Source organism: Phyllostomus discolor, chromosome 1, assembly GCF_004126475.2.
Source record: "Phyllostomus discolor isolate MPI-MPIP mPhyDis1 chromosome 1, mPhyDis1.pri.v3, whole genome shotgun sequence".
Lineage (NCBI taxonomy): Eukaryota > Metazoa > Chordata > Mammalia > Chiroptera > Phyllostomidae > Phyllostomus > Phyllostomus discolor.
In genome coordinates this window covers 98697958-98712711 of record NC_040903.2, presented here as the reverse complement: position 1 = coordinate 98712711, position 14754 = coordinate 98697958, and the positions used below count along the sequence as shown (strand labels likewise).

At 35.6% G+C, this 14754-nt stretch overlaps 1 protein-coding gene across 1 annotated transcript in view; it reads left to right on the top strand.

Annotated features, from left to right (window-relative positions):
• Positions 1-2789: 2789 nt before the first annotated feature.
• Positions 2790-14754, top strand: part of MMRN1 (multimerin 1) — a 64179-nt gene continuing 52214 nt past the window's right edge. Inside the window, exon 1 of the mRNA XM_036026447.1 lies at positions 2790-3739. Within this exon, the coding sequence (XP_035882340.1) occupies positions 3159-3739 (581 nt within the window). The 5' untranslated portion in view covers positions 2790-3158. The remainder of the gene's footprint in view (positions 3740-14754) is intronic.

Genomic DNA, 14754 nt, shown 5'->3' with positions numbered 1-14754 from the left:
TTTAACAAGTTTTTAATACTCTTCCACCAACATAAAACTGAAAAAAGTTTAGAATTTTGTATTTTTAAAAATATTTTATTTACTTATTTTTAGACAGAAGGGAAGGGTGGGAGAAAGACAGGAAAACATCAATGTGTGGTTGCCTCTTGCACACCCCAACTGGGGACCTTGCCTGCAACCCAGGCATGTGCCCTAGACTGGGAATCTAACCAGCAACTCTTTGGTTCACAGGCCAGCACTCAATCCACTGAGCCACACCTGCCAGGGCAAGAGTAATAATTCTTACAGCCAATAAATGACTTTAAATAATACATGGCATAGTCTGCAAACAGTGAACTCCTCAATCTAAGATTCTCTTTTAACTCACATATTGTATTTCAACTTAATAAACATTCTTGCTTTTTATTGTGATTAGAAAATCAATTTGAATTTATCATAAGGGAAAAAGAAAATAAACATGTTAGCTCATCACCTAGGTAGAACCCATTTTGCAATATATATTCTGTCCTGTTTATGCTACAATGAAAAATGACATAAAAACCTCTTGATATCACATAATATAATGAGTTTCATAGCTTCTGTCTTATAAAATTACTAAAGGTAAATAAGTGTCAACAGGGTAAAACATAATTAAATATAAACAATCTAGTAGGCAATGGGTGTATAGCAGAATGATGGGGTGCAGGTATACAGAACTCTGATGGTGTAATTTAATCTGAAGATAGTATTTACAATAGCTAGAAGAATGGATTAAGTATTCTTCAGGCTGTAATCCCAGAAATATTATTCTTCTTAATTGTTATTTGATGAGTATCAATGAGTTTCAGAAAGCAGCATGTAAGATTAGGCCTCGGAGGGCATCTGGAGTACTGACCAGTTTATGTCTTCAATTAAGGGATAATCCATACAGCGAAAACCATCAAATGAACTGGGAATTCTCTGGAGAGTTACAGTACAAGATGACTGAGTGGACTGAAAATGAGATACAGTGCCTTTGACCTTTTGATCAGAAGGTCTTTGGAAGCTAGGATGAGGGTAACCAAAAGTCATTATTGGTCAATACCTTATAAAAGGTGAAATGAATTACTTAGCTCAGTTCAGTTTGTATTACCATCGAGGGCTATTTACTATAAGTTGCAGATCTAGAGTGACCCTTTACCACTAAAATTCACTTGTCCTCAACAGGACCAAGATATTTTTCTTTAAGACATATATGTGCCATTATTATGCTTGCTTTGTAAAATTTCTGGAGAGCATATTCATTTACTTTTACTAAATCTAAGGAAATGGACTTAAAATGTACACCTTTAAATAGAAAAATTTGACTTGGGTTTTTCCCAATTACTATTCTGCTCTAAGCTAAAGGTAGTTGCCTGTGTGTTTTCCAGACAAAGAAGCGGTCATGTCTTTTTCTCAGTACTAAAAACTACATTTGTGCTTTGAAAATTGTGCAGTTTTTTGCTCTTTTTAGTAACTAATTGCTGCCTGGATTGTCTTTCCTGGATGTTTTTGCTCTCTTACTAATGAGAGGTTTGTGAGATTGTTCTGTGGGATATCTGAGAAGCAGATGCTTTGTTCTCCATATCAAATTCAATTGCAGTTGTGGCTGGTTAATGTGTCTTAGTTTTAATAACCCTATATAACATACTCTCTAATGTGTCAACAATGTACTCATAGGAATGAATGAGGAAGATTAAGAAGAAAAAAAGGACTATAACCAAGTACTTGGTAATTTATTAAAAAAATGCCTTATTGCAAATCCTGGTGTCCTGTATGTAGGATTAGGAATAAAAGTTCGATATATGTCAGCAATAATGCATAACCAAACAGGTACTAGGTTTCACATTTTCCAATTCTGAAAGCAAATGTTATATGACTGAATATTTAGCAAGTTTCCAACACCTGACACAGAGGTTGACAGGAGGATTAATAAGATATGGATTTAGTTTGCAGATAACATATAATAGAACATAAGCAAATTGAAAGCCAAGAATATTCTTGCTTTCCTTCATAATCTTAGTACCAAAGAGAGTGCTTTGATGAAGCCAGCTTAGGGTTTAGAACTTTTTATGGATGAGAGAGTTCAATTGAAGTCTGAGAATCAGAGATTTGCTAGAGTAGTGAAATCATAAATCCCATAAAGTGTATCTACTAGAAAAACAGCCATAGAAAAGCATTTGATCAATTTAGTTTTCCATTAGTGATAGCTAGTATACTTTTGTACTGCAGTAAAAGCACAAAAGCATTATATAAAATCCCATTTTAATGTAATTTTCCTGTGACTTCACATTTTCTTCATACATCCTTAGTGGTAAAAACATTAATTACCCCCAACCACTAGAAGATCAGAATTAGAAAGCAAAGGAAGTAAAATTCTGATTATTCATTCCATTAATTAGTTATGGTAAAAGTTCTGAGAGCAAATTTAAAGTGAATTCCTTGTATACCCATATAATTCAATTATTTATGCTCTTCCTTTTTATTACTTATGATCAAGATTAACTTCAAGTAACAGTATAGCTGAAGTGTATTTATAAAAATAGGGTTTAATATTTTTTTCAGTAATTCAGCCTGTGATGTGAAAAAGGGTGGGGACACTGCAAATGAGTTCTATCTATGTGTGAGCATGTGTACAAGCACTTGAATACAATGTGGCTCTGTTGGTGGGGCACAGTGGAAAAGAAGTGTCACAATTTTTTTTTCTCAATTTCCTTGCGTAGCAGAACAAAATGTTAAACTCTTTCATTCAGTTCATCCAAACAAATTCCATACTCCCCATCATCAACATGAAGTTCCTCTTCCAAATCAGCAACATATGAAACATGAGTGTACCTAGGGAAGCAAACTTACTTCATGTTTTTCTCATGGGTTTTCCTGATAACAATCACCTATGTTTTCCCATTTACCCTTAGCCTCGTGAGAGACCCGTCAGTGCTTCCATAGATCCATCCTACCAGAGGTCACAGATCACAACAAACCTACAGTAACAGGAAATCAGACTTCCTGAGTCCACTGCAAAACACAGAAACCTGTTTCCTCTACACATCTCATTAGCAGAGCTCTGTCTTAGCATATTCCGTGTGGAAGCAGCTATTGAAAAGGCTAGAAGGACTTAAATCCCCAATTTTACATGAGTTTTCTTGCTTCAAACTACTGAGATGAAGGGAGCAAGGCTATTTGTCCTGCTTTCTAGTATATGGAGTGGGGGCTTTGGGCTTAGTGACACTACACAGGCTTGGACTACATCTGAGGGTGAAAACTCTCAGAAGAACATGACCTCTGCTTCACCTCCTTTAAATGAAACACAAAGTCTCCAAGTGCTTCCAACCACTCAGATCATGTCAGCTGAGATGGCCACTGAGGGAAGAACCACCGAAGACAGTCTTCTACAATCAGCACTGTTTCCCTCAGAGACAAGAGCCTCTCCAGAGAGGAAGAGAAGCCCAGCCCTCACATCCACACAGAGGACAGAAAGGGAGTTGAAACTGCAAACTCTACCGTCCCAATCCAAATCTAGCATCAAATTCAGTCCGGGAGCACAGTCAGTGGTTCTTTCCAACTCCACACTGAAGTTTCTTCAGAGCTTTGCCAGAAAGTCGAATCAACAAGTGATTTCTCCAAACTCAGTTGGCAGTTTGGGAATTCAATCCCCTCGGGGAACGTATCTCAACAGAGGTGCTACCAGTGAAAGCCAGAGAACCAGCTATCAAAAGTCAAGCTTTGAAACGACTAGAGGAAAGTAAGAAACATTCTTTTCTTCTCTTTCTCCCTAACTATAAGATCTATAAGATTACAAGCTAACAGTTAAACTATCTCACTGCCAGAAAATGATTTTTATGTTCAGGGTGAAATTAAACCATATTTCAGTGAAGATAAGGTTATCTTATCTAATGGGGAAGAGATGAACAAACAAAATGCAGCAATTCTATTTTTATTTTTTATTATATTTTATTGATTTTGCCATTACAGCTGTCACAATTTTCCCCCTTTGTCCCCCTCCACCCAGCACCCCCATTCCCTCAGGCAATTCCCCACCACTGTTCATGTCCATGGGCATGCATATAACTTCTTTGGCTACCCCATAGCCTATACTGTACTTTACATCTCCTGGGTATTCTGTATCTATATGTATTTATTAATCCCCTCACCTCTTCACCCATTCCCCTACATCCCCCTCCCATCTGGCCATCATCAAAATGCTCTCTGTATCCATAATTCTGTCTCTGTTCTTGTTATTTGCTTAGTTTGTTTTTTAGATTCAACTTTTGACAGGTATGTATTTATTGAAATTTTATTCCTTGTAGTTTTGATATTATTTTCTTAAATAAGTTCATTTAACATTTCATATAATAATGGTTAAGTGATGATGAACTCCTTTACTTTTTTTCTTCTTTGGGGAGCTCTTTACCTGCCCTTCTATTCTAAATGATAGCTTTACAGGGTAAGGCAATCTTCACTGTAGGTCCCTGCTTTTCGTGACTTTGAATGTTTCTTGCCAAACCCTTCTAGCCTACAAAGTTTCTTTTGAGAAGCCAGCTGACAGCCTTATGGGGAGTCCCCTGCAGGTAACTAACTTCTTTTCTCTTGCTGCTTTGACGATTCTCTGTTTAACTTTTGGCATTTTAATTATGATGTGTCTTGGAGGGGGCCTCTTTACATCCATCTTGTTTGGGACTCTCTCTGCTTCTTGGACTTGCATGTCTGTTTCCTTCACCAATTTAGGGATGCTTTCTTTCATTACTTTTTCAAATAGATTTTCCATATCCTGCTTATTCTCTTCTCCTTCTGGAACCCCAATGATGCAAATGTTGGGATGCTTAAAGTTGTTCCAGAGGCTCCTTATACTATCCTAATTTTGGAGGATTCTTTTTTTCTTGTTGTTCTGATTGGTTGTGTTCTGCTTTCTTAAGTTCCAAATCATAGATTTGATTCTTGAGTTTATTCACTCTACTGTTGTTTCAGTATAAATTGTTCTTTATTTCAATTAGTGTATCCTTCATTTCTGACTGGATCTTTTTTATGCTGTTTTGGTCCTCACTAAGTTCCTCGAGCCTTCTTAACAACCAATATTTTAAATTCTGCATCTTATAGATTGCTCATTTCCATTTTGTTTAGTTCTTTTCCTAGAGTTTTGATCTGTTCTTTCATTTGGGACATGTTTCTTTGTCTCCTTATTTTGGCAGATCCCTGTGTTTGTTTCTATGTATTAGGTAGAGCTGCTATGATGCCCTGTCTTGGTAGAGTGGCCTAACGTAGTAGGTGTCTTAAAAGGCCCAGTGGCACAGGCTCTCTTATCACTCAAGCTGGCTTCTCCAGGTGTGCCCTTTGTGTGGTCTGAGTACAACTTCTTCTTGTAGTTGAGCCTTCATTGCTGTTGGCAGGTCTATGGGAGGGATTTACCCAGGCCAGTCAGTTGCAAGGATTGATGTGACCACTGGCCACCAACCTCTACCCTCTGTGGAAGATCAGCTGTACAGGGGAGGGATGGTGGTGCTCTGACATGTTCTGTAGCTGTCCACTGGGTACACAGGCTCTGGCATTTCCCATGTGGTACAGGCCAAGGTCAGCCCACCTGTGTTTTGCCTGGGGTCACCCTGCCTGAGGTATTAGGCCTTCTGAGATAGCTGCTACTTGTGCTGGGCTTGGAGATTCCCAGGTGAATCCAAACTGTAAACCTAGGCTGGCTGCTGCTAGTGTTGTGCCTTGGGCCACTTAGCAAGAGGTACAGTGGTTGGAGGCTCATTGAAGCCAGCTGTTATTTGTTTGAAGGGATTTAGGAAGTTGTGAAGCTTGAGCCAAGACCAGCCATTCATATGGAAAGGCAAATGTTAACAGATGTAAATTGGGTCAGACACAGCATCTGTCTGCTAGCTCTTGGCTCTGCCCACATTTCTGTCTCAGAGAGAGCTGACCCTGGCTCCCACCTTGATGCCAGGCATTTCCTGATTGCCACTAGTACCTTTCAAGCTGCTACCCCATGCTGGAGCTCAAAGGCTGTGAGTCTGAGTAAGTTTGTGTATGGGTTCTTTAAAAGGAACTGCTAGGGACTCCAGAAGTTTCTTCCAGTGGCTCAATCCCTGCTGGATTTTGCAGCCAGAAGATACGAGGACTTATTTTCCTGGCACTGGTACCCTGGGATGGGGACCTGGTATGGGGCTGGGATTTCTTGCTCCTGAGATATCCCTTTCGAATTTTCATCTACCACATATGTATGTGGGACCAGCCTGTTTTGTGTCTCTGCCCCTCCTACCAGTCTGGATGAATGTGGTTTCTTTAATTCCATAGTTGTCAGACTTCCATTCAACTCATTTTCTGCCAGTTCTGACTGATGTTTGTCCTATAATTTAGTTGTAATTTTGATGTGGTTGTGTGAGGAGGCAAGCCATGTTTACCTTGCCACCATCTTAACTGGAAGTCAGCAGTTCTATGTTAATTGAAGTTGTCAGTCACTTGCAGAGGTGCTTTTAGTTGGGATAGTTACTAACAAAGAATGTAACAGCACAGTGACTGTTAGTGTAGTTAGTTCAACTCAAGGGTATATTGATTTGCTCAGAACTATACCCACAACATGAAAGAAAAAATATCAATATAGTTGGGATGTAAACAGATATAAAAATTGAAACAACCTGGTATTGTGGAAAATATACTGTTATCAAAATCAAGCTATGTACTCCTGGGTTGAACCCTGGCTCTAGTACTATCTAGACCCATGACTTTGAGCAAGTCAATTGATCTTCCTGAACTTCAGTTTCTTCATATGGAAAATACAGGTGTGGTATCAGGAGTACAAGTAAAAAAATATAACTTTGCAGGCTAATCATGCAAGATTCAAATTGATAAACCATGCTTAGATGCATTCCTCTCAGAGAGAGATGCTCAACAAATCCTATTTTACTAGTGCTGTTATATTGAGTTGTGACATCATCATGAATGCGAGGGATAGAAAAGCCAGTTTTTCAATTGATTTCAATTTGAAGTTAGAGCAATGAATTAAATTATTGAAGTGAATTTATAAAACAAAACTTAAAAGAGTATCATTAAAGACTTTCAAAAGGACCCACCCAAAAAAACTGTGAAAAATGCAGGTCAATATTTTACTTTTATTATTCATCTAATTTATCTGTGTATTTAGAATACTAAAAGTTTAGTGTTATGGAACTAACCTTTCAAATACCTTTTACCTATAATAAAATAATTTTATGATATCAAAAAATGCTTTAGGAGTTTGAGTTAAATCCCTTATTAACTATAACACATAATTCAAGCTAATCACAGTAGTTTACACCTGCTATGTGAAAGAGATTGTGTCCAAGCTGCTGTTGATCTAATGGTGAAGAAACACTGGGAGAAAATACAAGCCAATTGATTCATATTTATGTATTTTTCATTCATTGTATTTCAATGGTTATAGAAAATTTAAAAATATTTAAGTAAATTTTAACCCAAAACATATACTGGTAGTTGGTGGAATTTGGAAAAATCCCAATTTACTGTGAAACAAATGCTACAAATTACAAAATGTTCAACTTGGGTGAGTAGTTTTTGTCTATAATAGACATTTTAACAGATATAAATTAAACTTTCTCATGTTTAGTGATGAGTGAGTGTGATCTATTAAATAATAATGTCACTTATGGAGAGCCTTTTCTAAGTCACTTACATGATCATTGCTATTAACCATATTTTGTTAAACTCTATAATATTTTAAACCAATCATGTAGAACTCTTAGGTACTCAAGAAATCATTGAAAAAATTTTAGGGATGTTGTCTTCAAGGGATTTTTCAATTGAATAAGAAATATAATCAAGAGAAGATGATTCAGATTAAAATATTAAAATTTACATAGCCTATAGAAAGTTGCATATAGTTGTTTCATAATTAAACCTAATAATTGATACTTAAAACAATGCTAGTTTTTTATTTTGCTTTCCTTTTTTCTTGTTGACACCATTACAGACGTCCCCCATTTCATCTCCTTTTGCCCCCCCTCCACCTCAGTTCCAGTCCCTCCACCCTCCTCAGCTTTCACTGTATTGTCATTTGCTTCCATGGGCTATGCATATATGCATATATACCCTTTGGCTAATCTCTTCTAGTCTCCCCACCCTCTCCTCTCTAAGATCTGTCAGTCTGTTCCATGTATCCATGCCTTTGATTTTATCTAAATAATACTAGTATTAAGTAAATTCTAGTCATTTAATTCAAAAACCTCACTTTTAAAACCTTTGAAGAGAAACCTTATTTATTTGATCATTCTTTATACCTTGCTTACTATATGCCTAACATTATGCCAATCTCTGGGGATACAGAGTTTTAAAAATAGGAATAATTTCTGTTTTCAAGGAATATGTTATATAAAAATTAAGCACCAACATATAAATCATATTTTTAAAAATGTAGTGTTAAGAGGAAACAAGTTATTAAAGATGTAACCTACTAAACTACACTTTATTCCATGGATTTTCCCATGAAAATAATATTAAATTATTTCTAGAGAAAAGTACCAACTCTACTGAGAGATTCTATAGCCTGAGGTGCTGGAGAGCCTGGGGTTCCTTCCTTCCTTCCTTCCTTCCTTCCTTCCTTCCTTCCTTCCTTCCTCTCTCTTTCTTTCTCTCTTTCTTTCATTTTTAGACAGAGGGGAAGGGAGGGAGAAAGAGAGGGAGAGAAACATCGATGTGTGGTTGCCTCTCATGTACCCACAACTGGGGACCTGGCCTGTAACCCAGGCATGTGCCCTGACTGGGAATCAACCAGTGACCCTTTGGTTTGCAGGCTGGCACTCAATCCATTGAGCTACACCAGCCAGGGCAAGCCTGAGGTTTTCTTTTGGTAATCCTTTCCATGAGGTTCAAGTCTTCAAGACTTCTTGCTAATTAGAACATGCAATTAATAATAATATTATAGAAAACTTCAGTCTCTTTTATGGACACAGTGTTGATGCAAAGAAGCCTTTTAAGGTCAAAAGGCTTCATATTTTCATTTGATTAGCAAATAATAATACTAAAAGCAACCACTTTATGGAATTTGTTCCTAGTTCTGTTCTGATTTTTTAAATTTTTTTTCAGAACATGTACAGAATACGTACAGAACATGTACATGTTCAGAGTACAGTACAGAACATGTTCAGAACAGAACATGTATAGACTACATGTATACAGGTACTCTGACTGGAAATTGAAATGGAGACCCTTTGGCTCACAGGCCCATGTTCAATGCACTAAGCCACAGCAGCCACATACTTCTTTATAGAGAGGTTAAGTAACTTAACTAAGGTAACTTAGTCCATTTCAGGCAAAGATTCAAATTCAGGCTAGCTGGTTTAAGAGACATAGCTCACAATTCCTATATTATATGCCTTTAGCAAGTACAGTATTTAAACCCAACTGGAAAAATAAGATGACTAGTTTATTTCCCTGCTTATGAGCCTTTAGAAGGTATTTTTTTGCCTCCAGAATAAAGGCCAGATTTCTTACCCTGTTAGTCACACAGGGCCATCCTTTTCTGGCTCCTGCTTACCTCCTCAGCCTCATCTTCTGTGGTCATTAAAATTTGTAGTTCTCTGGTTCACAATATGATGTTTATTAGACCTACTTTTGTTCCCTCTTTGGTCTTCTTCTCCCAGCACCTACATTTTTACACCTTATAATAATACTTTGAGGAGCCTTCCCAGGCTGTTAGGTGACTCTTCTAACTGTTCATATAGCTCTCTTTGAATTCTTCTGTGACTGCACTACAAAAGTGTATTATAATAAACCTGTGATCTTCTTGAGTACAGGGACATGTTTCCAGTGCCAGCGCAGTCTCTGGCTTATAGGCAGACAATATTTAACAAACTGAATATAAAATTTATGGATCAGTATGTGAATATAAAGAATAATCCTTCCAAAAGAAATATTTTTATTTCTCTAAGATAAAGCTTGGTTAATTTGAGTTAACTCATTTGAGATAATTTGAGATTTAGAAAATAACATATTTTTTCCCTACTGCTCTTGAAATTTTATAATGATTCTAAATAAATACTTTTTTCTATGGGTTTTTTGGGGGTAATATTTTGGTTCATCTTGTATTCTTTCTCATCTTAGCCAGGAGTCTTAGCTAGGAATGACTTAGGAGTCATTGGAGTGACTCCTGGCTACACCTTAGATGTGGTTTTCTGTCTAGCAGGGTTTTTGTCAGTGATCAAACACTTTGACTAACCATGATAAAAAGAAGAATTTAGGATTAATGCATTTATGCACTGAACTAGTGTTTGCTGAGGACCTAATCTGTCCCAGCACTGTGCTTGTGCTAAAGGTAGAACAGTGAACAAAAACTCCCAGTGTTCTGTTCTCATGGAATCTACAGATCAGTAGGAAGGACATGGGGAGGAAAAACAGTAATAACAAATGCTGATGTTGAATGAAGCTCATGAGAGTATATAACAAGGTGCATGGCCTGCACTGGAGGTAAGTATGCCTTCCTTGAGAGGATAAGAGGTAAAATGAAATATTGGCACACATCAGCTGCTTACTTAACTTCTCCCACAACCCCAACCCCTGCACACACATAACTTGGATTTGAATCTTCCCCATCTCAATGAATGGCTAGTTTCATAACTAGAAACCTTGAATGTATTCTTGACACTTTTCTTTCCCTTCCAGCCTTGATCTGTTTCATCAGGAATTATTCTTGGTGCCTTTTCCAATATATTCCAGATTCCTCAGCTGTTCTCCACCTTCATCACACCATCCTATTCCTAGCCTCTCTTATTTTCCACTAGTCTCCTAACTCGTCCACATTTCTACTCTTACCTTCTGTAAGAACCTTCTCTTACCATGCTCCACCCAATTAAGAGATCTTTTAATTTTTTTATTGAATAGGTTTGACATATGACATTGGTTAAATTTAAGGTGTTTAAACCTTTAAATCATTTTATTAATGCATTACATTGGATGTAGGACTTATCTAATTTTTTAATCCCCACCTGAGGATATATTCATTGATTTGAGAGAGAGAGAGAGATACATTGATATAAGAGAGAATCATTGATCAGTTGCCTCCAGTATGTACTCAGACTGGGGATAGAACCCTCAACCTAGGTATACGCTGTGATTGAAATTGAACCTGCAACCTTTTGGTATATATAGGATGATGCTCCAACCAACTGAGCCACCTGGCCAGGGCCAGACTTATCTATTGTGACATTATATTACATGCTCATAAGAAAGGGAAGTATGTCATCATTATTTTTTAGAATTTTTAGATTTACTTAATCTCTTAGACTTAGGGATTTTTTACTATATATCACTTTTTTCCATATTAAAAATGAAAATGTAAATGAAATTAACTGATACTGAAAAATACCATTGATTTCAAGATATATTTTTGATTTCAGAGATGTGTGTCTTAAAATCTGTGGAATATTGTATTTTACAATATTGTACAATATTGTATTTACAAATCTGGGCGATATAGAAATCTGCACACTCCTGAGGAGGTGTTATTGTTTTGTTTTTCTTTTTCTTTTCCTTTTTAATAAAAGGGAGAAGCGAGATAGGGCAAAAGCCAGGGCTAGCCCAGAGAGGTTTCCAATTTTTAATTTTATATACAGAATCTTCATAAATATGGTAAAAAGTTAATGAAAAGGGCCAGAAGAAAAATAAAAGTTAGCTAAGAAACAACATAAATATTTTATTTGCTGAGTTTAGTAATTTGGTTTCTTTTAAAATTTCATTTGTTTATTCTTTTTCTACAAGCTACATATTTTGCTGTATGTACAAGTAATGGCTTAAATTAAATTAACTATGACTTCTAATATAATATGTAAAATTATAAGTTCTATGAGTCTTTGTTAGACTATATGTAAATGGAAAAATTTAAATATCAGACTTTTAAAATTAATGTTTGGAAATTATAAAAACCTTAAATTAATTCTTCTTTCAGAATATGCACTTTTCTGCTTATTTCTGTGAATTATGAGTAGATTTTAGATATAAAAATGTGATCAATAAAATTTTTCTGTTGTCTTACTTCATTCAGGCTGCTGTAACAAAATAATACAGACTGGGTGGCTTGTGAACAACAGAAATTTATTCCTCACAGTTCTGGAACCTGAAAGTCTGAGATCAGGTTGCTAACGTGGAGAGGTGAGGACTTTCTCCAGGTTCCAAGCTTTTCTAATCTCTTATGGTGGAAGAGGTGAGGGGAATCTCTAGGGTCTCTTTTATAAGGGCATTTATCCCATCACACGGGAGTGCTCTCATGACCGAATCATGCCCAAGCACCCATTTCTAAACACTATCACACTGGGCATTTAAATCTCAACATATGAGCTGGATGGGAGCACAAATATTTGATCTATAGCAGATGCAGTTTGCAAAGTTATTGTCAGGCCTACCAGCATCCAAAGGGGAATATTCTCCCATGTTCTAAAATTCTGAAGAGAACCATACCATTAAAGAGTCTTTTTTAAATCTCCTTGGGAAATAAATGCATCCCCTGTATTACTGTAGTGAAAACTAATACTTAATAGAGTATATTATGTATCTCAATTTTTTCAGTTCCCTTTTATTTTACTCCTTTGATACTTCTGCTCAATAAATGACTACTGAATATGTAAGTACATATTGTATTAAACATGCTAGAGTTGCACAAGTATTTAGTCCAGGTAATGAAATGAGGAATTTTTATATTTCCATACCTTATTTTTCAATATGAAAATATTATTTAAAAATGTATAATTTAGGGGAAAATGCTGAAAGAGTCCATTTTCAGGAAAAAAATGGATTATGTACAGAAGTAAGCATCATGGCCTCTTGTTAGCCTGCCTTTCGGGAAACTTCATGATCTGAACACTGGGAAAGCCCGACACCTGCTGGAGCAAACAATTTACTTTTGTCCCTGAATATGTGTAAGTCACAATGTGTGGGAAAGAAACAAACAAAAAAAAAAAAAGAGAGAGAGAGAGAGAGAAAGAAAGAAATGAAGAAAGAAAACTAGGTGAAATAAGACAAATTTGTGAGAAAGATTGTATTGAAGTAACTTTAAAAATTGTTCTCTGTGTATATGTTGTACATATCTAATTTAATGTACCTCCTAAAATGTGCTATTATTGGCTTTAACTTGGAAAATAGGTTGGATCCAAAAAGGAAGCTTTATGTACACCCTGGGATGGGGATACGTTCGGCTCATTCTCCTACAGTTCTACAGAGAATATGGTACATGCACAAGAATTTGTGATTCTGAGGCACTGAACAGTCATCTATCTTGAAAAACACAATTATATTCATCACACTGTGCCTACTATGGAAGATTAATTAATGAGGGCTGACAAAAGACTTTAATTGCAAAACATGGTGTATAAAAAGAGGTTTCTTCTTAAAACCTTAATTAACTAGCAAATTAAAGTATCAACATTTCCCATGGTCTGAGCTTTGCATGATTGCCTTTCAAAATGTTTCAAATATTTATTTACATGATTCTTTTATAAAACTAATTTATTTCAAATATTTATTTATGTGATTTAAAAGAAATATTATGTAGCATTTTGGAAAAAGACAGACTGTATAAGGATACTTAACACTAAAGTAAAATAAATTCCAAACATGATTTTTTTGTTGGCAAATAGTTAATTTTCTTAAGGAGATTAGTATTTGTAGAAACTTAGCTTTTAGACCATTAGCCAAAAATGAATATAAACAAATCTAATACTTTATTGATGTGTTGTTTACATATCCAGATTCTTTTTATTAAATTGGTACTTATTTCTGATGTTTATTATTTCATATTGTATACATTTTCTTTGGACTACTTTCTCATTTATGACTGGTAGGCTACATGTAAATTCTAGTCTCTCAAATTAATACTTTGATAAATGTCTTCCCTTTTTAGTTAAATTAAAATTCTCATAAAGTAAAGATTTTATAACATTTGGGAAATATTTATGTTTGTAACTTCTTAAGACTATAGAGACATTTTGAATATATTTCTTCTGAGAGGTAAGCTTCATCATATGAATTGAATATAAATGATTATAATTATTTTCTCAAATCATTTTCTGAAATTTTTATTGACCTGATGTATACACACACACACACACACACCCGCACACATAGTTTTTGTTAAGACAAATTTATCATGTTATGAAAGAAGTCAAAATGGAACCACGTCTCTGAGGCAAAAAATTGGGAAGATATATACGTCTATTCTCTTTGTTAAAGATCCTACTGAATTCTCTGAATTTTTCAATATTATCAGCCTCACTGACTTTACTTAACACTCAGCCATGCCTCTCTGACTTAAAAAGGTGTGAGATCTTTATAAGAAATAACCATTTCTTTTCTTTGTACCTAAAGATAACTGCTGGCTGCAAATCTAACAATTATACATGCATTAATGAATTAATAAATGCCTAAGGGAAAGGACTAAGTTTCCCATGGAATTTAATTTAAATAGAAAAATAATTAATCCTTCAAGAATAATTAATTTATGTTGTCGCTAATTTACCTTATGTTCCTCATAAGCTATTATAAAGCTATAAAGGCATGGAAATGCATCAAACAACAAAAAAACCTACCTGGCTATTACTAACAGCAAAATTATGAAATTTCAGTGTAGCACATAATTTTGTGCTAAACCTCTGTAAACAGCAATTAAATCCCCACCAATTCAATGGTGGTGAGATAAACATGATCTGAATATAGCAAAGGTGGTCATGTTTTTAATAAGTTTTTACTTCTTTTGTAAATCCAATTTCCAAGAGAAAATTACAT